The sequence below is a fragment of the Nycticebus coucang genome, chromosome 15, assembly GCF_027406575.1.
Source record: "Nycticebus coucang isolate mNycCou1 chromosome 15, mNycCou1.pri, whole genome shotgun sequence".
Lineage (NCBI taxonomy): Eukaryota > Metazoa > Chordata > Mammalia > Primates > Lorisidae > Nycticebus > Nycticebus coucang.
Genome location: NC_069794.1, coordinates 996,617 through 1,016,454, shown reverse-complemented (window position 1 = coordinate 1,016,454; position 19,838 = coordinate 996,617). Strand labels below are relative to the sequence as shown.

General features: G+C 56.2%; 1 protein-coding gene across 12 annotated transcripts in view; it reads left to right on the top strand.

The window, feature by feature from the left end:
* The window catches only part of MCF2L (MCF.2 cell line derived transforming sequence like), a 129,279-nt gene that overhangs the window by 44,560 nt on the left and 64,881 nt on the right, over positions 1–19,838 (top strand). For 10 of the 12 annotated variants that reach the window (XM_053563548.1, XM_053563543.1, XM_053563541.1 and 7 more), the window contains one exon: positions 18,306–18,389. In XM_053563548.1, the coding sequence (XP_053419523.1) occupies positions 18,306–18,389 (84 nt within the window). Of the gene's footprint in view, positions 1–1,983; positions 2,141–12,712; positions 12,886–18,305; positions 18,390–19,838 lie in introns of those variants that run through there. The other 2 variants (XM_053563544.1, XM_053563546.1) reach the window with 2 other exon arrangements.

Here is a 19,838-nt window from a genome sequence, read left to right as displayed (position 1 = left end):
GTAAAAAGGGAAAACGTGGGAGCATAAGGTCATGTGCAAAGAGATTTTATGCTGGACAGAATTCTGGGAGCAACTGTCCCTCAGCTGTTTTTGTTAGGAGCGTTAGAATACTTGATGGATGAGTTATGGGAATTTTTTCTTTCTTTTGGAAAATCAATGCTCCTTAGATGGACATTTCTTATTGACCACCTAGAAACATTGAAAACATGACACTACATTTCCATGAAACTCTTTGCAGAGCAGCTCTTGGATTTGCACAGTGCTAAGAGGGGTGGGAGGATTTGACCTGTGCCTTGGACTGAATCTGTCATACAGTCACTGTCTGCACCTGTTTGGACCCCGTCACCAGTGCCGAGTGGTGGCCCACTTGCATGCTGGACACATAGGTCGCAGAGCTCACATCCCGTGGTGACCTGTTGAAACTTGGCTGTTGAATAATTGGATCAGGTCCATGAGGGCTTTTATGTTCGTAAAACCTATTTTGCATTTTTTCCAAACTGACAAAAAGCAGAAAGGAAGCATTTGCCCTCACTGTTGGTTTTCTCTTTGGTTTTAAGTGAGATGTATGAGCAGGAGTTGCTGGTGTGTGTTTGTTCAGGCCATGTTGCTGCGTAGCCCAGGCCAGGGTGTGGCTGTTCATAGACGTGGTCACGGCCTCTGAACTTTAGGCTCCAGCCAGCCTCCTGCCTCGGCCTCCCTTGCCTAGGGATGTTTTCTCATGACCGTGGTCAAATTTGTTTGTAAGAAGAGGTTCCATGGTCTACAGAAATCTGGTGATTATTATTTTAGTTTCTGGCAGCTTGGTTAAAATTTTTGTTTCTGGCTTCCTCCTGCCGACTCCTGTCGCCCAGGCCCACTCAGGATGGCTTTGCTTAGCCAGAGGAACACACAGGACCCCGTCACACCCACTACTGAGAGGTGTCTGTGGGGTCTCTGTGGGGTCTTGGTGAGTTCTCTGTGGATCCGGGTGTCTGAGGTCTCTGTGGCATCTCTGCAGTGTCTTTGTGGAGTCTTCATGGGGGTCTTCCTGGGGTCTCTGTGACATCTTTGTGAGGTATCTGTAGGGTCCTGGTCTCTGTGAAATCTCTATAGGGTCTCTGTGAGTCCAGGTCTCTTTGGGGGTCTCTGTCAGGCCTCTATGAAGTTGTGTCACTGTGGGCTCTCCCTAGGGTCTCGATTGGGTCAGTTGTCTCTGAGGACCGTCAGGTTGGCAGCATTGAACTACACACAGCTCCCCACCCCTACCCCCAGGCCTGTCAACTTGAGGAAATGGCCGCCTTTTGCCCAGGGGATGTGAGCTGCCAGCCACTAGGTTTGGAGTCCACTGAATATCAGGAACCTCACTACCACCTCCTGGTCTGGCTCAGGGATTCTGGACACAGAGTGAAGTGACTTTTTGGACTGTCCTTCTACCTGCTGAAGCCACTTTCTGGGCTGTGCCATGGGAGGGTGCACCATCTGGGCTCTGTACTTCCCAGGCCAAGTCAGGGATGCTCAGACTAGGATGTGGGTCCTTTGTTTCTGCTTTGCTCACCTTCCTTCAAACAAGAAGAAAAGACCACCTCTGTTCCCTTGTGCTCCTGAATGGCTGATTGTGTCAGTGTGTTCAGACTTTATCAGGTGGAAGGATGCTAGCAGAGTTCATCTTGAAAGGATGGGCTGACTGCTCTAATGATGTGCCTGCCTCCCCAGCAGAGTGGAAAACCAGGTGCTGTGACCTTCCTGTTGACCAGTCAAACACAAAGGGAGGTCACGCCCCCAGGGTGTCCCTTTTGCCTTGGACGAGGCAGAAAACAGCTCAGGCTTGTTCCTTTTCCGTCTTCACATCCGCCTGGAGCCCTGTGTAAACACACAGGGCAGGGTGAGGCGTTGGCCAGAGTGTGACTGCCCTGCAGTGCTCTGTCCTGGCTAATGGGGAGAAGACAGGAAAAATCAGCTGGTCCTCAGGCAGATCCCAGGGGCAAAGTTCAGCAGAAAACTCCTGGGACCAGGAGAGGGGCATGGTGAGCAGGGCACGCCTCCCCTTGACAGCTGGTTCTCAGCATGGGGGACTCAAAGCCCGTCTGCATTTCCGTGGCAGAGATGAAAAGCTACTACATTTACTCTGAGTGGTGTTCCTGGTTGCTCTCTGTGGCTGAGGGTGAGTCTTGGTCCCTCGGGCACCTGTGGAGGCGTTGGGAGCATGACGCCTGTATTGGTGAGGGGAGATGTCTTGGGAGGTCACTCACAGTCGGTGTCTTCCTCAGAATTTACACTAGTTCAGGGAATGGGGACAATGAAGCAGATGAGCTCTCCAGCCCTGTTACCCCTGGACTCTGATTCATGTCATCGCTACCCATGACAGACGACCTCCCCTTGTCTGACAGGCACAAACCTCACCACACCGTGCCATATCAGATGGAGTGTCAGACAGGGGTCAGCCAGCTCCAGGCCCGTCAGAGGCAGAGCCAGGTGGGTCTAAGCCCCGTCATGGAGGCCCGCAGCCAGGTGCAAGCCAGAGCACTGCTGGGTGTCACCTTGATACAGGGAAGGCTGGGCACCTGCTCAGTTCTGGGCTCCTAGAGCATGGAGGACAAAGCTACCCACAGGCAGCTGTCCAGGGAGCTGTCAGCACCAGCTACCCACTGAAGGAGCTTCTGCCATTCAAACTTGAAATTCAGGAAGTTTCCTGGAATGTGGGGAGGGCTTACTCCTCTGGTGGCTGAATTTCTTCTTGTCTGTCTATGCAACCTGGTTTGCGTTGGGGCCAGTTCCCAGTGGGGAAGATGTTTAGAAGGCTCCATGAGGACAGGGGCAGCAGGAGAATGTCAGGGGCACCTGACAGATTCAAAGCCCGGCTGTTGATAGACGTTGCCTTCACTGTCCTGTCGGAACTCATCCATTGCTCAGATGAGGCCATTCGGGTAGCAACTGCCCTCTGTGGAGGTGGGAGAGACACAGCAGGTGCTTAGAGGAGGGCAGCTGCCTCCACTGTGCTGTTTGCACCTAGGCTCCTGTCACACCTGGTCCCTGTGGACCCACAGCTGGACCCACCTGAGGGAGGGAGGAAGTACCTGAGGGAGGGAGGGAGGAAGCACCTGAGGGAGGGAGGACCCACCTGAGGGAGGGAGGACCCACCTGAGGGGAGAGGGGACCCACCTGAGGGGAGGGAGGAAGCACCTGAGGGAGGGAGGACCCACCTGAGGGGAGGGAGGACCCACCTGAGGGGAGGGAGGAACCACCTGAGGGGAGAGGGGACCCACCTGAGGGGAGGGAGGAACCACCTGAGGGGAGAGGGGACCCACCTGAGGGGAGGGAGGAACCACCTGAGGGGAGAGGGGACCCACCTGAGGGGAGAGGGGACCCACCTGAGGGGAGGGAGGAACCACCTGAGGGGAGGGAGGAACCACCTGAGGGGAGAGGGGACCCACCTGAGGGGAGGGAGGAACCACCTGAGGGGAGGGAGGAAGCACCTGAGGGGAGGGAGGAACCACCTGAGGGGAGAGGGGACCCACCTGAGGGGAGGGAGGAACCACCTGAGGGGAGGGAGGAACCACCTGAGGGGAGAGGGGACCCACCTGAGGGGAGGGAGGAAGCACCTGAGGGGAGGGAGGAACCACCTGAGGGGAGAGGGGACCCACCTGAGGGGAGGGAGGAACCACCTGAGGGGAGGGAGGACCCACCTGAGGGAAGAGGGGACCCACCTGAGGGGAGGGAGGACCCACCTGAGGGGAGAGGAGACCCACCTGAGGGGAGAGGAGACCCACCTGAGGGGAGGGAGGAACCACCTGAGGGGAGAGGGGACCCACCTGAGGGGAGGGAGGAACCACCTGAGGGGAGAGGGGACCCACCTGAGGGGAGGGAGGAACCACCTGAGGGGAGAGGGGACCCACCTGAGGGGAGGGAGAAACCACCTGAGGGGAGGGAGGAACCACCTGAGGGCAGAGGGGACCCACCTGAGGGGAGGGAGGAAGCACCTGAGGGGAGAGGGGACCCACCTGAGGGAGGGAGGACCCACCTGAGGGGAGAGGGGACCCACCTGAGGGGAGGGAGGAAGCACCTGAGGGGAGAGGGAACCCACCTGAGGGGAGGGAGGAAGCACCTGAGGGGAGGGAGGAACCACCTGAGGGCAGAGGGGACCCACCTGAGGGGAGGGAGGAAGCACCTGAGGGGAGAGGGGACCCACCTGAGGGAGGGAGGACCCACCTGAGGGGAGAGGGGACCCACCTGAGGGAGGGAGGACCCACCTGAGGGGAGAGGGGACCCACCTGAGGGAGGGAGGACCCACCTGAGGGGAGAGGGGACCCACCTGAGGGGAGGGAGGAACCACCTGAGGGGAGAGGGGACCCACCTGAGGGAGGGAGGACCCACCTGAGGGGAGAGGGGACCCACCTGAGGGGAGGGAGGAAGCACCTGAGGGGAGGGAGGAACCACCTGAGGGCAGAGGGGACCCACCTGAGGGGAGGGAGGAAGCACCTGAGGGGAGAGGGGACCCACCTGAGGGAGGGAGGACCCACCTGAGGGGAGAGGGGACCCACCTGAGGGAGGGAGGACCCACCTGAGGGGAGAGGGGACCCACCTGAGGGAGGGAGGACCCACCTGAGGGGAGAGGGGACCCACCTGAGGGGAGGGAGGAACCACCTGAGGGGAGAGGGGACCCACCTGAGGGGAGGGAGGAACCACCTGAGGGGAGAGGGGACCCACCTGAGGGAGGGAGGACCCACCTGAGGGGAGAGGGGACCCACCTGAGGGGAGGGAGGAAGCACCTGAGGGGAGGGAGGAACCACCTGAGGGCAGAGGGGACCCACCTGAGGGGAGGGAGGAAGCACCTGAGGGGAGAGGGGACCCACCTGAGGGAGGGAGGACCCACCTGAGGGGAGAGGGGACCCACCTGAGGGAGGGAGGACCCACCTGAGGGGAGAGGGGACCCACCTGAGGGGAGGGAGGAAGCACCTGAGGGGAGAGGGGACCCACCTGAGGGAGGGAGGAACCACCTGAGGGGAGAGGGGACCCACCTGAGGGGAGGGAGGAACCACCTGAGGGGAGAGGGGACCCACCTGAGGGGAGGGAGGATCTGCCTGGGAGAGGGAGGACTCACTTGCCTGAGGGGAGAGGGGACCCACCTGAGGGAGAGGGGACCCACCTACCTGGGGGAAGTAGTGTCCTATAGATGGGGTTTGACTGGCTCTGGTCTTAGCCACACGCCCCTGGCTAGGGCTTGGCCTACTTGGGATTCAGCCCATGAGAATAATTTCTTGTTGAAATTTCCTCTTTTTTACCCTGCCTAATGATCTTACTGTATTAAAAATGGTTTCTGAAACAAGGAAAGTATTAACTTTTTATTACAGGTTGAGCATCCCTAATTGGCGTGTGAAACATCCGTGGGTCTCAGGTCTAGACTTGGGCTCGCCCCCAAGCAATCTCTCTGTGCCTCTGTAGATATTCCAGAATCTGAAACCTGAACCACCTGGCCCCAAGCAGTTCTGATAAGGGGTAATCAGCCTGCAGGAGCTATTTGGCTGCATTTAACAGAAGCCAATGTGTTTAAAAAGATGCTGTCCTTGGCCTATGACAGGGCCCAGCTGCCATCTATGGGGTCCACAGGGTTCCTTGTTTCACAGCCACAAGTCTTTGCCCCTTGAGAGGGTTTTGGATACAGCACAACTCGTAGGAGTCGAGTGCTAAGGCAGTTACAGCCCCACCGCTATTTCTCAGCCAAGTGTTATTTTTATATAACACTGTGGGTGGTGGCAGACATGGTACTTAATCTAACTTTGCCTGCCCTTGGCATTCCTAGCCATTCACCTGTTAATTGATAATGATAGCTTTTTGTTGTGTGAGGACTGCTACCTTCTTGGTAAAATCAGCTGACTGGCTAAGACAAGTTCACATAAGTCAGGTTTTAAAAGCTGACTTTTGAGTTAGAGCACTAAACAAAATAAAACACAACATTTTCTTCTGTGGTCGTCTCATGTGGCCACGGTGAGACCAGTGCACTTTCCCAAGTGCTTCAATAGCTGCTGGGGCTCAGTCCCTGTGTGTGTGCAGGCGTCAGGCTGAAGAGAGGCTCTCACTGAGGAGAAGCTCGCATCTCTGGCCAGGTGACCTTTAGGCAGAACATTACAATGTGCTGTGCAACTGGAGAGGGTGGTGCAGGGTGCGTGGAGGCCACATAGAGGCAGCATAGGCAGGGGCTAGGTGTAGCCTGGTGATGGGGACAGCAGGTGACATGTCAGTGTAAACTCTGCGAGGGTGTAGGAGCACCTGCAGGCAGAAAGGATGGGTGGCCCAGTTTTCTGGGTCCAAGTCAGTCCAGGAATTGACCCACAGCCTCGGATGCCACCCATGGACTTTCCACAGCAATTTGCAGTGAGACTTCTCCTCAGAGGCGCCGAGCCCCCCATGCACAGGGACAGTGCAGAGCTACGCAGGACCAGCAGAGAGGACCAGGCTTGGGCCATAGGAGCAGCAGAGGAAGGGCAGAAGACAGGGCCAGGAGATTTCAGGGGCAGAATACAGACAGGAGGAAGACATCACAATAGTTCCGTGATGTCAGTCTTGGAAGTCAGGGTTGACAGTGGTGCCATTGGTCAAGATGGACACTAGAGCAAGTTACTCAGACAACATGTGCCATTTTAGAGCCAGAAGCACCTGGGAGAGTGGGCAGTGGAGTCTGAATAGAGGTTTGGTCTGTTGATGACGCCACAAGTGCACTGGGAGGCGGCTCCTATCAGAGGAAAGTCCCTGCTCTATGCCCACATTCAGATGGGAGGTGCACGGGTGGGGGTCACCAGCTCAGTTCCACGAGATGTAAGTACAACCGGACCTCTATAAGTTGACCGCCTGAGGGACTAAGTGGTCTACATATGGAGGTAGTCACCGTAAGGAACGAGGCCTGCTGTACTGACGTGTGTGTGGTCACCTTGAGTTGGTCATTGTGAGTGGGTGGTCAGCTGTGGATGTTCCAGCCTTCACGCAAAGTGCTCAATAGCAACAACAAACATGTCTTCCCTTACAGATGGAAAGGCGGGACAGCACCTGTTCCCAGGGTGAAGGGGACCCCAAACCCAGCTCCGTGCCAGCACCTTTTCCTGGTGGAGACTGGGTGGTGCTGGGTGTGGGAGACACCAGGATGGGTCACCTCAGTGCTGGAGGGGCATGTGGTGGCGCAGTGTCTCACACCTCTATATTCTGCACTTGTACACTAGTTTGAGGGTGGGAATATAGTGTTAAAAATATTTTGAGACATGAAAACTCCCCTTTGTTGGGCTGGCCAGGGTAGTGGCTGCTGGAACAGCCAGCTCAGTGACCAGGGGCCCACAGCTGTGAAGTCCGTGGTGAGAACCGTGTCTCGTCCTCCCTATCAGGGTGTGAGTCATGCTGCAGAAGTGGGGAAATTCTCTAGGGTGCATGTTCTCTGCTTGGGGACGCCTGCCAGGGCCACCCCTGCTGCACTGTCAGGTGGAGCAAAGTCAGGTGCAGCCCCCAGCCCAGGTCTTCTTCCCATGAGAGCCAAGGCCTGTGTCTGTGTCCGACTCTATCTTATTACCCTCACAAAATGGAAGAATGCTCCCGCGGTAGGGCTCTGGGACCTCCTTGGGGTGTGCTCAGCATGGGCCCAGGTCATGGGCCCCTTTAGGACTGTCTTCACCAGTTGTCTTTTCAGCGTGGTCTGATAGGGTTGGGCCACAACTGCTCCTGCCTTGCCCTCCTCTTGAGGGGCAGCCTTACTTGGTGGCTCACTGCCCTTCCCCAGCTTGGTGCCCAGGCCTAGGGTTCCCACCCATTTTATAGATGTGCTACTGAGGCTCTGGGACTTCCCAGGACACACAGTTTATAGTCCAGTGCCCAGCAGAGCGGAGGTCTGGGCCAGGCCTTAGAGTCTACACTGGAATGTTGCTATTGCTTGAAAGTGACTGAAAGGTTGCAAAAGAGCCTTTGTACAGTGGTATACAGCTGGTGCTCAGCACGTTAGCATCACAGCCACCCTTGGGCTGCCATGCAGCTCAGAGCCTGGATCTGTTTGCCGGAGACCTGCCTGCTGGGAGCCATACCCACCCCCATCGTCAATGTGCTGTCACCCTCCAGCACCTCCCATGGGCCTAGCCACCATTTCTGCTTCCGTATGAGGAGCAGGCACCTGTGGGGTGGTGGATTCAAGCCCCACAGTCCAGCTGAGGGGCACAAAGGTGGCTCCCTGCCCCTGGCCCGTGCCCTATAGTGGTCCTGGGTGCTCCAGCGTGAGCCCTGTGTCGCAGCAGCACCCAGGAAGGTGGGGGGGAGGGGGTGGCACAGCCTTTAAATTCAGTACAGCCTTTAAATTCAGCCAAAGCACAGGCCCCGCCTACCTGCCGCAAACCAAGCTGATCTGATCCCACTCTCTGCCCTCTGGATTCCTCTCCCGACTATTAGAGCCCAAATCACACATCCTGTCTCCTCTTTCCCCCGAGCCCCTCAGCTCATGGCATTGTGCAGAGCAAGGATAAAAGTCATTAAAAATAAAATGGCTTAGCTTTGGAGGGTTTTAAAAATAACCTGGCAGCGGGTAGACCCTGTTTTCCTGGGCAGGCCCTGCCGCCCCTGCCATGGCGCAGCAGAGCAGGGGCCAGACTACATAGGACCTGGGCTGAGACTTCCACCTCGTGTGCCATGAATGTTTCCTCCGCTTGGAACAAGTTTGGGGAAATAGCTTTCATGCACAGCAGTCCCCCTCTCCCCCCTCTGCACCCATCTAGATATTTGCCCCACATAAATGGGCCCATGCCCAGGATAAGCCTAGGCCCCTGGGAGCCCCTGTCCTGGGCCCTGGCACTCCTCCATTGCCCCGAGTACAGGGGCAGAGCCTGCCCACAGCCCCCCACGCCCGGTGAGTCCTTAGCCCTGTCTCCACAGACGTTGCACAGCCTAGCCCTGCCTGGGATCCTAAGTGGCTCTCTCTGCCACCCACCACTCCAGTGAAACTCACAGACTTGCAGACACACCTGGCCCTCAGGGCTGGCCCGCCCTCACTATCTCAGGCACCACAGGGGCGGGAAGTTGGTTCTGGCCCAGCCCAGCCCACGCACCCAGGGAAGTGCTGTTCCTGCCAGGTGAGCAGTGGGCTCCCCAGACAGCCCTGAATTCCCATCAGAGCCTAAGTGGGGCCCTTCCCTTTGCCTTCCTAAATCCGGGCAGTAAAGAGTGCCTTTCCTGCTTCAGGTGTGTGGAAGGAAGTGGGGGTCACAAAGAGCTGGCAAGCTGGACTCAGACAGCCCTTCTGGGGCCTGGCTGGATGTGCTTTGCTGCTGGAGGAGGATGGCCCCAGGTCCGGGGCGTGGCTGGTGGAACAGAGGCACCGTGGACCCCTCCCCACCTCACTCCTCTTCAGCCCCAGCCAGACAGCATCCTTACCTCCAGATCCTGCTGTGTGTTCTTTGACTTTGGATTCCAGCTGTTCGTACCTGCCCCACAGTCTGCTGGTGGTTCCAGCCCGGATGGTCAAGTACTTAACTGAAATTGTCATCTGGGAGGAGGAGAAAGCTGCCCCTATAGTCCACTGTGGGCTGGAAATGATGGTGGGGTTCCTACTGGACACTAGATCCTGGGCCCCTCCTAGGCCGTCCCCAAGGGGACCTCATTGTTCTCCCCTCCAGGCAAGGAGAGCCTTACAATGGGTGGCCTGTCCCCCTAGGGGGTGCTGGCCCTGTCCACAACAGCCACACCCGTGGCCAACACTTCTTTTTCATGACCTGCACCAGGGCCAGTGTGCTGGGCCTGAGCATTCCCCTGCAATGAGGACCTCGGTATGCCCTGGCCATGTTCCTCCCTATGCTTCCGCACCTTGCCACCTGAGCCTCAGCATGCGCCCACATAACTTCTAGGCTCACATCTCTCTGTGTGTTAATACAACTGCTCTACGCATTTGTTATTCTGTGCATACTTACATATAAAGTACTCACTAATGAAAAGGAATAAGAATAAATATAAGTAAATGGTTCCTTCCTGCAGCCCTTATGAGATGCCTACAACTGTTCAATGGAAAGTGAAACTTTGAATGCATAACAAATTAGGAAACAGTTCAAAAAATACAATAAAATACAAACCACGGAGTGTCCCTCAGAAGGGGCAGCTCAGAGACATGAGTGGAGCAGCCAGGGTCCTGGCCTCGGGTGGGGCTGCTGGGGAGATGAGCTGAGCAGGATGTTTCTGGAGGCTTTTGCAAACCTACCCGGGAGGCTAGGTTTGAGCTTCTTGGAAGGCAATTAGTAACTCTACTCACTGAGGAGAGTGGGCTCCCAGAATCAGTTTGAAATCAGACTGAAGGGGAAAGCCTGTGAGAAATTGCAAGAAATGCATGTTGGGGGGACTAGTCCGGTGTGGACTTGGCCTGTCCTCATGTGTCCGGCATGGACTTGGCCTGGCCTGGACATTGTGAATGTTTCTGCTGCACTGGTCAAGCTGTGGAGAGGCCCCTTCTGTGAGTGTGCTTCAGGTGCCACTGCCTCAGGCTGGAGGGCCAGGTTTAGGATTTGCAAGCCAAATAAAAACACTCCTGAGGCAGTGGGAGCTCTCGCCTCCCTTGTCTTCCTAGCTCTCCAGCCTGGGCAGGGAAGGGCTGCACTGATAAGGATTCTCACTTATTTGTGTTTTTCACTGCTGGCAGGTATATCCAGAGGCTGCATCCAATATCCATTTAGAGAAGGGCTGCTCTGTCTGCAGCAGGCAGGAGGGCTGTGAGGCTAGAACTGAGGACAAAGGTGATGCTGTGTGACATCAGCCACGGTGGATGGCCACACAGGGAAGGCTTACCCGGGGGAGGCCAGGTGCAGTCAGGATGGGTGCTGCTCGTTCCCCAGGCTGCAGTTTCCCTGGGCTGGGTCAGCTTGCACCAGTGTTTTACACTCTCTTCTGGTTTGGAACCTGACATTGCTTATACCAAGTGCAGGCACTGTACGTTTTGACCTATAGTGCTGCATTTCCTCAAAAAGCCCAGCTCTGGTGTGGAGAAGCAGGGCTCTCCCAGAGGTCCCTGGGTTCCTCTCTGTGATGGGAGGCTGCTTTTGTCCCTTTGTGGGGCACTCGCCTCACTCAGGCCCTGTGCTCTCCACCCTGCACAGGAGCACAAGGTACACCTGGTCCTACCCTCATCCAGTCAGGTTCATGTCCTGCTAGGTGGAGCCATGTGAGGTCATCATTTTTAGGTCACAAAGATTTAGTATGAGCAGAATGTCCTGAGAAGTGACTTCTCCGCCAGGGCCACTTACCGGTGCCAGTCTGGGAGGAGAAGCTGTGTTAGTCGCTCTGTTGGGTCTGAGACCCTGCCTCTGACTCTGAGATGCATGGGTCGTGTAGGATGAGCTCAGCCATCACCAATGTCCTCCTCAAGGTGCACAAGGTGGAAACTGGAGTCATGGCCCAGAGGGAAGGTTTGCTTGTGGCCAGCGTCCCCCGCGCAGGGCCCTGGAGGCTCTCAGTGTCTCTCACATATATCTCTCCAGCTTGTAAGTTTCAGGCAGCCTGAAGCATCTTTCCCTGGTTGTAGCAAGTGTGGAACCAGGACTGGCCCTAGGTGACTGGCTTTGAGGTCCCACATCCCACCCTCAGGGAGAACTGCACACGTGGGGGAGCCAAGGACCCCAGGACAGGAGCAGGTGTCTGGATCTGTGTCCCTCAGGAGTTCAGTCACCTGCAGGGTCCTAGGACTAGGTGGGGCCTAGCACAAGGCCCAGGGCAGAGACGAGGAAAGAGTCTCGGACCAGGCCAGGAATCCTCCTGGCTCCCTGCTCCGACTCTTGACACTCACCCACATCTGCTTAAAGGACTTGGGAGTTGGTCTCTTCTTTCCTTGGGTCCTGCTCAAACTCTGGTGCTTGAGGGCGTGGCCTCACATCACTTGGGAGCTTGTTAGAGACAGAACCTCAGTGCCACCGACGAGACCCACAGCCTTGGGAGACATAACAAGTACTGTGGAACTCCCCTGGGCAGCCATTCTAGTTTTCAGGTGTCACGTTTGAGTATTCCCCTCCTAACCTTGAAGAGAAAGCCTGCCTAATGTGTTTCCTGTGTTCTCAGCACACCGGGCGTTTTGAAATCTGGCTCCTAAACCACTAGTGGCCTGGGCTCATGGAGCTCTCAGAGGACCTGGGTGACCGGGACAAGGACAGCAGCAGAACCAGCTGCCACCATAGTGCTCGGAAGCTTCTTTCCTAGTCCACATGAGTGATCAGGGGCAGGAGGCTAAGGCCCCCAGAGGCCTTGGCTGAGAACAGCCCCTGCAGACTCAGGCCCATTGTGGTCAGTGGACGGGGCTTTGGCTGAGCTCGTCCCCTATAGACTCAGGTCCCTATGGTCAGTGGACAGGGCTTTGGCTGAGCTCGTTCCCTGTAGACTTGGGTCTCCTGTGGTCAGTGGACAGGGCTTTGGCTGAGCACAGCCCCTGTAGACTTAGGTCCCTGTGGTCAGTGGACAGGGCTTTGGCTGAGCTCAGCCCCTATAGACTCAGGTCTCCTGTGGTCAGTGGACAGGGCTTTGGCTGAGCATGGGGCCCCTGCAGGGAGGGTTGAGACAGGCAACACCAGGAGCCTGGAGCTATGGCTGTCAGGGGCTCAGCTGCCACCAGGATCTCAACAGTTAAGCCGCCTGTGACAGGCTACGTGAGCCATCACGAAGGGAATCCAGCCCGGGGCGGAGCAGCTCAGAGCCACTCTGGGAGGCCAGGTGCACACAGCAGGCCCAGGGAGGTGTGGAGTTGTGCTTGCCAGGATGGTGCTGTGTCGTCCTCCTTTGTGTGCCCCGGAAGGGCGTTCCGGTCGGTCGGGGAGGCAGGCGGGCTCCTGACCAGCACAGCAGGCGGCATGACCTCAAGCCTGGATTCCCTGTTGTCCCAGGACATCACAGATCTGTGGTTTCTCCTGAAGACAAGCACAGGTGTGTCTGGCATGGGCAAGTCCTCGCTTTCCTGGGAATGTGCCCTTTTTGCAGTGGAGACATTCCAGGGATGGCAGTGTGCAGGGACGAGAAAGGCTGGGGGTGTTCTGGTGGGCTGTGTGGGCTATGTCCTCGGTGAGGGGGTGCTGGGGGCTTGTGAGAAAATCCACAGGGGCATGGGGAATTCCCAAGCAGGCTGGGGGCGGTGCCGTCTATGTTAGGGACAGAGTCCTGCCCCTTCATGGTGCAGATGTGTGCAGGGTGTTGCCTAGGTGGCCCCTGCCCTGGGGGATTCTCTGGAGTGGCACAGGACAGACAAGCTCTTGTGGGTGATGGCACTGTGCTCATGATGGATTCTGAGCTGGATCCCACTGGGCATCTTTGTTAGGGTTTCTCACGACATGCTGCCTTGGCCTTGAGGACAGCAGGTCTGCCTAGGGAAAGGGGCTCAGCTCCTCCCTCTCAGGGAAACTGGCCAGTGCTATCTCCACAGAGCTCGAGACTAGACTGCTGGAACTGCTGTGTCCTGGGGGCCTGTGGGGGATTACTGGGAGCTCTGAGGGGGTGGGGACTCTGAGGTGGCCCTGGTCCCTTGTGACTGGTGGGGCTGAGAGAGACTACAGCTCTGCTTGGGCTCCTGGTAAGTTTCTTAGGGTGGAAGAAATATGTCTGAAGTCATCTGTCATAATCACATTCTCCAGTGGGTACTTTTGCCAAGCATTGATGAATAATTCATAAAATAGGTATTTTTGTAAATTTTAATGAAACCTTAGCTCTCAGTGCAACAAATAAACAACTGAACTTCCCAGTTTTAAAATGAAGAACTGCGTGTGGGATAAAAAGCTGATAGTGAGTTCCCAGAGCAGGTGAGGTTGGGGGGCTCTGGGTCTTCAGCGCTCAGGACAAGTCTCAGTCATTCATTTTTTAAACTTGGAACATGAGTGCTTATATATGTCAGGAAAAGAATTTAATCTCATATCTGAAGTCAGCATCAAAGTAGCAATGCTGTGAATAGTCTTACCTGAGGAGCAGGAGACGCTTACTCTTAACACTACTGTGATCTCTGTGTTAGAAGTTTCTGGCTCGGGGCACTGCTGGGAGTCCTCGAGCCCCTTGCACCATCCCAACAGCCCGTGTGTTTCATTGCAGGAGAATTGGAGGTGCAGGTCTTCAGCCATTTGGGATGTGACCATCTTAGGTGGTTATTTTCCTAAATAGATGCAACTTTCCCTTAACATATTCTTAGTGTTTTTCTAATATATACTGTATGTTTACAACACATGGCCTCTCAAATAAATGTCCTGAGGCAGTTTGACATAGTTAAGAGTTGCAGGCTTTTCTTTGCTCTCTAGAAACAATTTGCTGTTTTCCTGCCTCCCCCCTCCATGTTTTGTTGGGTTTATGAAGAAGCAGCTGTTAGCAGGTGTACTAGCGGATGTCTGAGGACACTGCAGATGCCTGGGGGTCAGGGCGCTGCCTAAATGTGGGCCCTGGGAGGTTTAGAGGTTGGCTCCTCATGCCCATCACCTGCTGCTGATAAACGAAGCTCCCTGGTCTGCCCTGTGGGACCCACCAGCACAGAGGTGGGCACTTCTGCTCAAGCTGGGCGGGTGGGAAGGCCAGGGGGAAGCTGGTGCCAGCTCCACAATGGCAGCTTGTTGTCGGAGACCAGGCTGGATCCTGAGGCTGCACTTGCAATCCAAGGCCAGGTCTGAAATGCATGTGTGAGTCTCACCTAGGGTCAGCTCCTCCAGTCTGCCATTCACTAAGTTGACGAGGCCACAGCTGTGTGTGACCCAGCTAGCCCCGCCCCACCTCCCTGTCTCTCTCCATCTGCCTCTGTCTCTCAGTGTTTCTGTCTTTATCACTTTGTGTTTCAGACACTCTCAGTCTCTGTGTCTCTATCTCTCTGTCTCTGTGTCTCTGTCTCTCTGTGTCTGTCTCTGTATCTCGGTGTCTCTGTCTCTCTGTGTCTCTATCTCTCTGTCTCTGTCTCTGTCTCTCTCTGTATCTCGGTGTCTCTGTCTCTGTCTCTATCTCTCTGTCTCTGTGTCTCTGTCTCTGTATCTCTGTGTCTCTGTTTCTCTGTGTCTCTCAGTCTCTGTGTCTCTATCTCTCTCTCTCTCTCTCTGTGTCTCTGTGTGTCTGTCTCTCTCTCTCACACACACACTGGTTGTTACTGCTGGCTCAGCCTACATTATTCAGCTGACCCTCGAGTCCCAGCTGGCTGACCGTCTGTGCCCAGCCACACCATACCTGTGTGTCACAGGTGGGCAGCTCTTGCCCTGGCCTCCACGTGCTTATTGTTTTTGTTTGTCCAAGAGGAGTTTTTATTGAGGTTAATATAACCTGTTTGGGGGTTTACAGTATTCTTGGTTCTTAGAAAGCAGTTTCCCTCTTTCCAATGTATATGTCTCCATTCATCCCCCAAATGGAATTGAATTCCAGAGGGCCACTGGTCTGGAAGGAGCTGGCACTGGTCTGTGTGCAGCGTGGCCTTTTGAGAGTGGTCTGAGTTCGGGGGACAGTCCTGCTTGAGCCCTCCTGCCTGCACCACAGGACGGCCCTGTCTACTGGTCTGTTGAATTGACCTCCTGGGTCTTTGAGTTATTTTACTTTTGTGGACAAGTAATTATTCTAGAAAGGAGAGAAAAGAAAAAAGCTGCCAGAAGAACCTCTTTCATTTCTAAATGGCAGTTGGCACAGTGAACACATGTGTGCATGTGTGTGACACGTGAGCCACACCTGTTCTCGTTCCCTGAGTGCCAGCCTAGATGCTGATGCCGCAGAACTCCTGGGGTCAGATGTGCGGGACTCCGAGCTTGGGGGCTCGACAAGAGGCAGGTGCTCTGTCTGCACAGAAGCAGAGCAGGAGCCAGAGCCACGTGAGCCCCTAGAACCCACTTAGCCATCACCCGCACGAGGGTGAGCTGGGATGTGCTGTCTCAGGCTCTGCTTGGCCGATGTGACCTGCTTTGACACAGAGGCCTGAGCTCTGAAGAGGAGGGGTGCAGGGCTGAGGGAGCACCTCGGTTGTTGGGGTGCTGAGCGGTTCCCTGTTCCCAGCAGCTGCTTCTCCTGAGGGGTGTGTTCTCTGGGCCTTAGGACAGAGGTGCCCTGGAGGTGCACACCCTCACCCCCCAAGACCCCAGCTCTCTGAACCTGAGGGTGTGGGCCGCAGGCTGGCCAGCGGTTCTCAACCTGTGGGTCATGACCCGCAGGAACTGTATTGCAGGGCCACGGCATTAGGAAGGTTGAAAACCACTGCTCTAGACCTAACACTCCTCCTGGCAGTGCGAGGTTCTTACACCCCAGTTTGGGGTTGGTCCCATAACATCATGAAGACTACAGAGTGAGCAGGAGCAGGTGGCTGTTTCGAGGGAGGTCTTGCCCCTGGGTTCTCACCGACTCCATATCTCACAATGCCTGACATGCCCTGTGTGCCCCCTAGACACACAGGAAAGGAGAAGTATTCCCTCCCAGCCCGGGTGTTCCCTTGGTGGCCCTGGCACCTGTGCAGGGTGGGTAAGCAGTATCTTGGCAAGGCATCGGGCGAGGTGCCAAAGGACCAGGGCCGTGTGAGGGACTCCAGGAGTGTGTGGCCAGTACGGGGGTGGACAAGGAGGCCCCTGTTGGCATCCCTTGATGGAACCAGCTTCACATGCACAGGGCCTACTCTGTCACGGGAGGTAGAGGACAGCAGGGATGTTCATGTGTCTACCCAAGGGAAAGATGTACACCGTCAGGTGAGCAGAACCCGGAGCAGGTGCTGCCCCATAGCCATTAGAATGCCATCTGAGAACAAAGCCAGAACCTCCACATCATGCCTGGCCACTGGCAGGTTGACAGCATCTGGACATTGATCTGGGGGCCTCTGTGGGGTTGGCAGTGTCTCAGGATTGTGGTAGATGCCACTGTGTCTTGACCAGCCCAGCCTCACAGCCTGGCACTGACCTTGGTGGCCCCGCTGTCCAAGCCATCTGAGAGTACAAAATTTTCCAGCTCGTAGTGTCTTCTATCTGTCCCAGCCCCATGAGGTCTAGCAACTTCAGGATGACCCTTCCCCAGTGGTGTGTGTCTCAGTGACCTTCTTCCTAGCAGAAGTCAAATCTAAGGAGAGATGCCCAGGTTTTGTGCTCAAGGTGCACTTGTTCCTTTCAGGAGGACACAGTGTCCAGTCTGTGTCTTAGCTGTTCTGAGACATTGCTACACTTTGGGAATGGCTGTGCCCTGCCCTGCCCTGCCCTGCCCTGCCCTGGAGGTTCTGCACGGTGCCCACTCTCCTGGCTCTGGCCACTTCCTCACCTGCACCAGGGCTGTCTTCTGAGCCCCAGGCAGGCCGGTCCAGCACTTGGCAGGTGCACAGGTGACACACCAGGGTGGGGTGCTCCTTTGTGCTCAGCCAAGGCGCTGGGCTCACACCCGTATGTCAGCAAGACCAGGAGAGCAAGGTTGAAGGGTGATGTCAAGTAGATAGTATCTGGGTGCCTCCAGTGGAATTTTTCAGCTAAAAATGTCTCTGTGACACATACCTTCTGAAAAATGTCTCTGTGACACATACCTTCTGGATACTTGTGGCCTGGGTCTTCAAGGTGTAGAAGTAAGCCTGTAAGCCATTCTCAAGTTGTCAGCCTAAGTGCTAAGACTCCTAGAGGGGCCCTGCCATGTGCAGGCTGCCAGTGCTGCCGTGCAGTAAGAGTGTGTGATGGTCTAGGATTGATTTAGAAGTGCAAAAGTCCCCTGAGACATGCACACATCCAGCTTCTCGTACCCTGGCCAAATCCTAGCACTCCACCGCCCGTAGCAGTGACGGCCAGTCTGGATGTCTCACTAAACCTCCTTGCTCCTGGGGTGATGCCATCCCATGGGCTGGAGGTGCTGCCAGCGCATCCCCGAGGTAGTCGGTGTCAGCAACGGGTGCGCCTGGGGCCTGCGGAGGAGTGCTGTGGGCCCCATAGGGCTGGGTGTTCCCTGCCGGCCAGCAGGTCATTGCATAGGCAGCAGGTGAGAGCTGGGAGTTGCCTGGACCTTGTTCCAGACAGGGGCGGGACGCAGAGACCAGAGCTGATTAATCTCAGGAGTCAGAGCCCATGCTTGGCTGCTTTTTCCTTGGTGTCTCCCTCTGCCTGCACACGTGTGTGTGTGTGTGTGTGTGTGTGTGTGTGTGTGTGTGTGTCTCCCTCCGTCCCCTAACACACATCACATTTAAAAGTCGATGGTGCACCACTTAGCATGCAGTGTTTTGTGCTGACAAACAAAAGCTCTTGCATACCAGGGGCTGAAAGGCCCACTCTTGCCCTGTGACGGCTGCCCCCGTAGGTGCTGGCAGGGGCACCTGCTCTGTACGGGGCCTTCCCAGCTGGACACTGGGACCCGTGCAGTTTCCCCATGTAACAGCTGCCATCTGCTCTCTCCTGCAGATGAGATCATGCACCAGGACATCGTCCCACTCTGCGCTGCCGACATCCAGGACCAACTGAAGAAGCGTTTTGCATACCTGTCAGGTGAGTGCTGTGCCTGGCTGGGCCAGGAGGATCTCCATGAGGCAGTCTGGAGCTGGCAGCCTTGAGCAACCCTGGCCTGCAGATGGGACCAGTCCTATCAGGACCCTTCAGCCTGCCTAGATTTAACTGGAAGGGCTCTCAGAGGTGGGCAGTATAGGACCAGTTAGCAAGTATCCAGAGGCCATGGCCTCAGGGTTGGCTGCCACCATGGATAATGGTGGAGGTTGGTCCGGGGCCTGACAAGAACATGGCCCCAGCGCTTCTGATACCTAGGCCTTCCTGTCACAGGTGTGGAGCATAGAAGGGCCCCGGTGCTTCATGCCCACTGCCTCTAGGCTGGGGTCCTCCTACGGAGCATGTTCTAGTCTCTGAGGTCTATCTTCAGCCACCCCCTCCACCCAGGCCCTGTGTTTGTCAGTCATGGACTGGGGCCATGCCGCCACCTGGCATACCTGGGGACATGGCACTCTGCCCTGTCTGGGGCCCCAGGCACACCCATGTGGCGAGGGCAGCTGCAGCAGCCCTCAGAGCTGTGGGGACACTGCTCACCCCTGGACAAACCCTTCTTCTAAGACTGCTCAGAAAAAAAGGTGCACACACACGCACCCCTTCCTCCCGCCCACAGGGCAGCCTCACTCCAGCTGAAAGGTGCGTGTGTGCACACACACACATATACACACCTTCCTCTACACACACACACACATATACACGCCTTCCTCTACACACACACACACATACACCCCTTCCTCCTGCCCTCAGAGCATCCTCATACCAGCGGGAACATGTTCTCAGGGTGTGGCCTCCACACCTGCTCCTTCCTCATCGTGGCTCTGACCTGCTCCCCACCTGTCCATGTGACGCACATCAGTGTGCCGTGTGTCCCTTCCGCTGACATGCAGGCGCCACCTGGGCCAGCTGGCTCACGGCTACACCCCACCTCCCACAGCTGTGCCCACCCTCAGGGCCCAGAAGTCCCGAGGGACCAGCATGGGCTTCTGAAGCCCTTGGCACACAAGGCCGGCAGGTTCTCAGGATCCCCTCCACAGGATTAGAGGGGCTGTATAGACACCGTAGCACACCTCGGACTCATGAGTTGCCACATTGCCTCACTGTGTCCTCGCCGTGTCCTGAGATTTCACAGACCATAGGGACTACTGGGAACCGAGTCTGTGGCCGCAGCTGTGAACCGGGACTGGTGTCACTAAGCATCACCCCAGGCACATAGCAGGCGGTCTCTCTCAGATCTTCCGGGCCACCTCCTTGGGTGGTGCAAGGCATCTCGTAATGCTGAGGCAGGTTAAAGCCCAAAAGCCACATAGAAACTAGAAAGCTGCTCCTCACAGAAATAGGTGGGGTGGCGCCAAATGGAGACACATCCCGCATTTGTGCGATGCCTACTTGAACAACACTGAAGTGAGGTTGTCCAGGACCACACCACTTATGGATGAC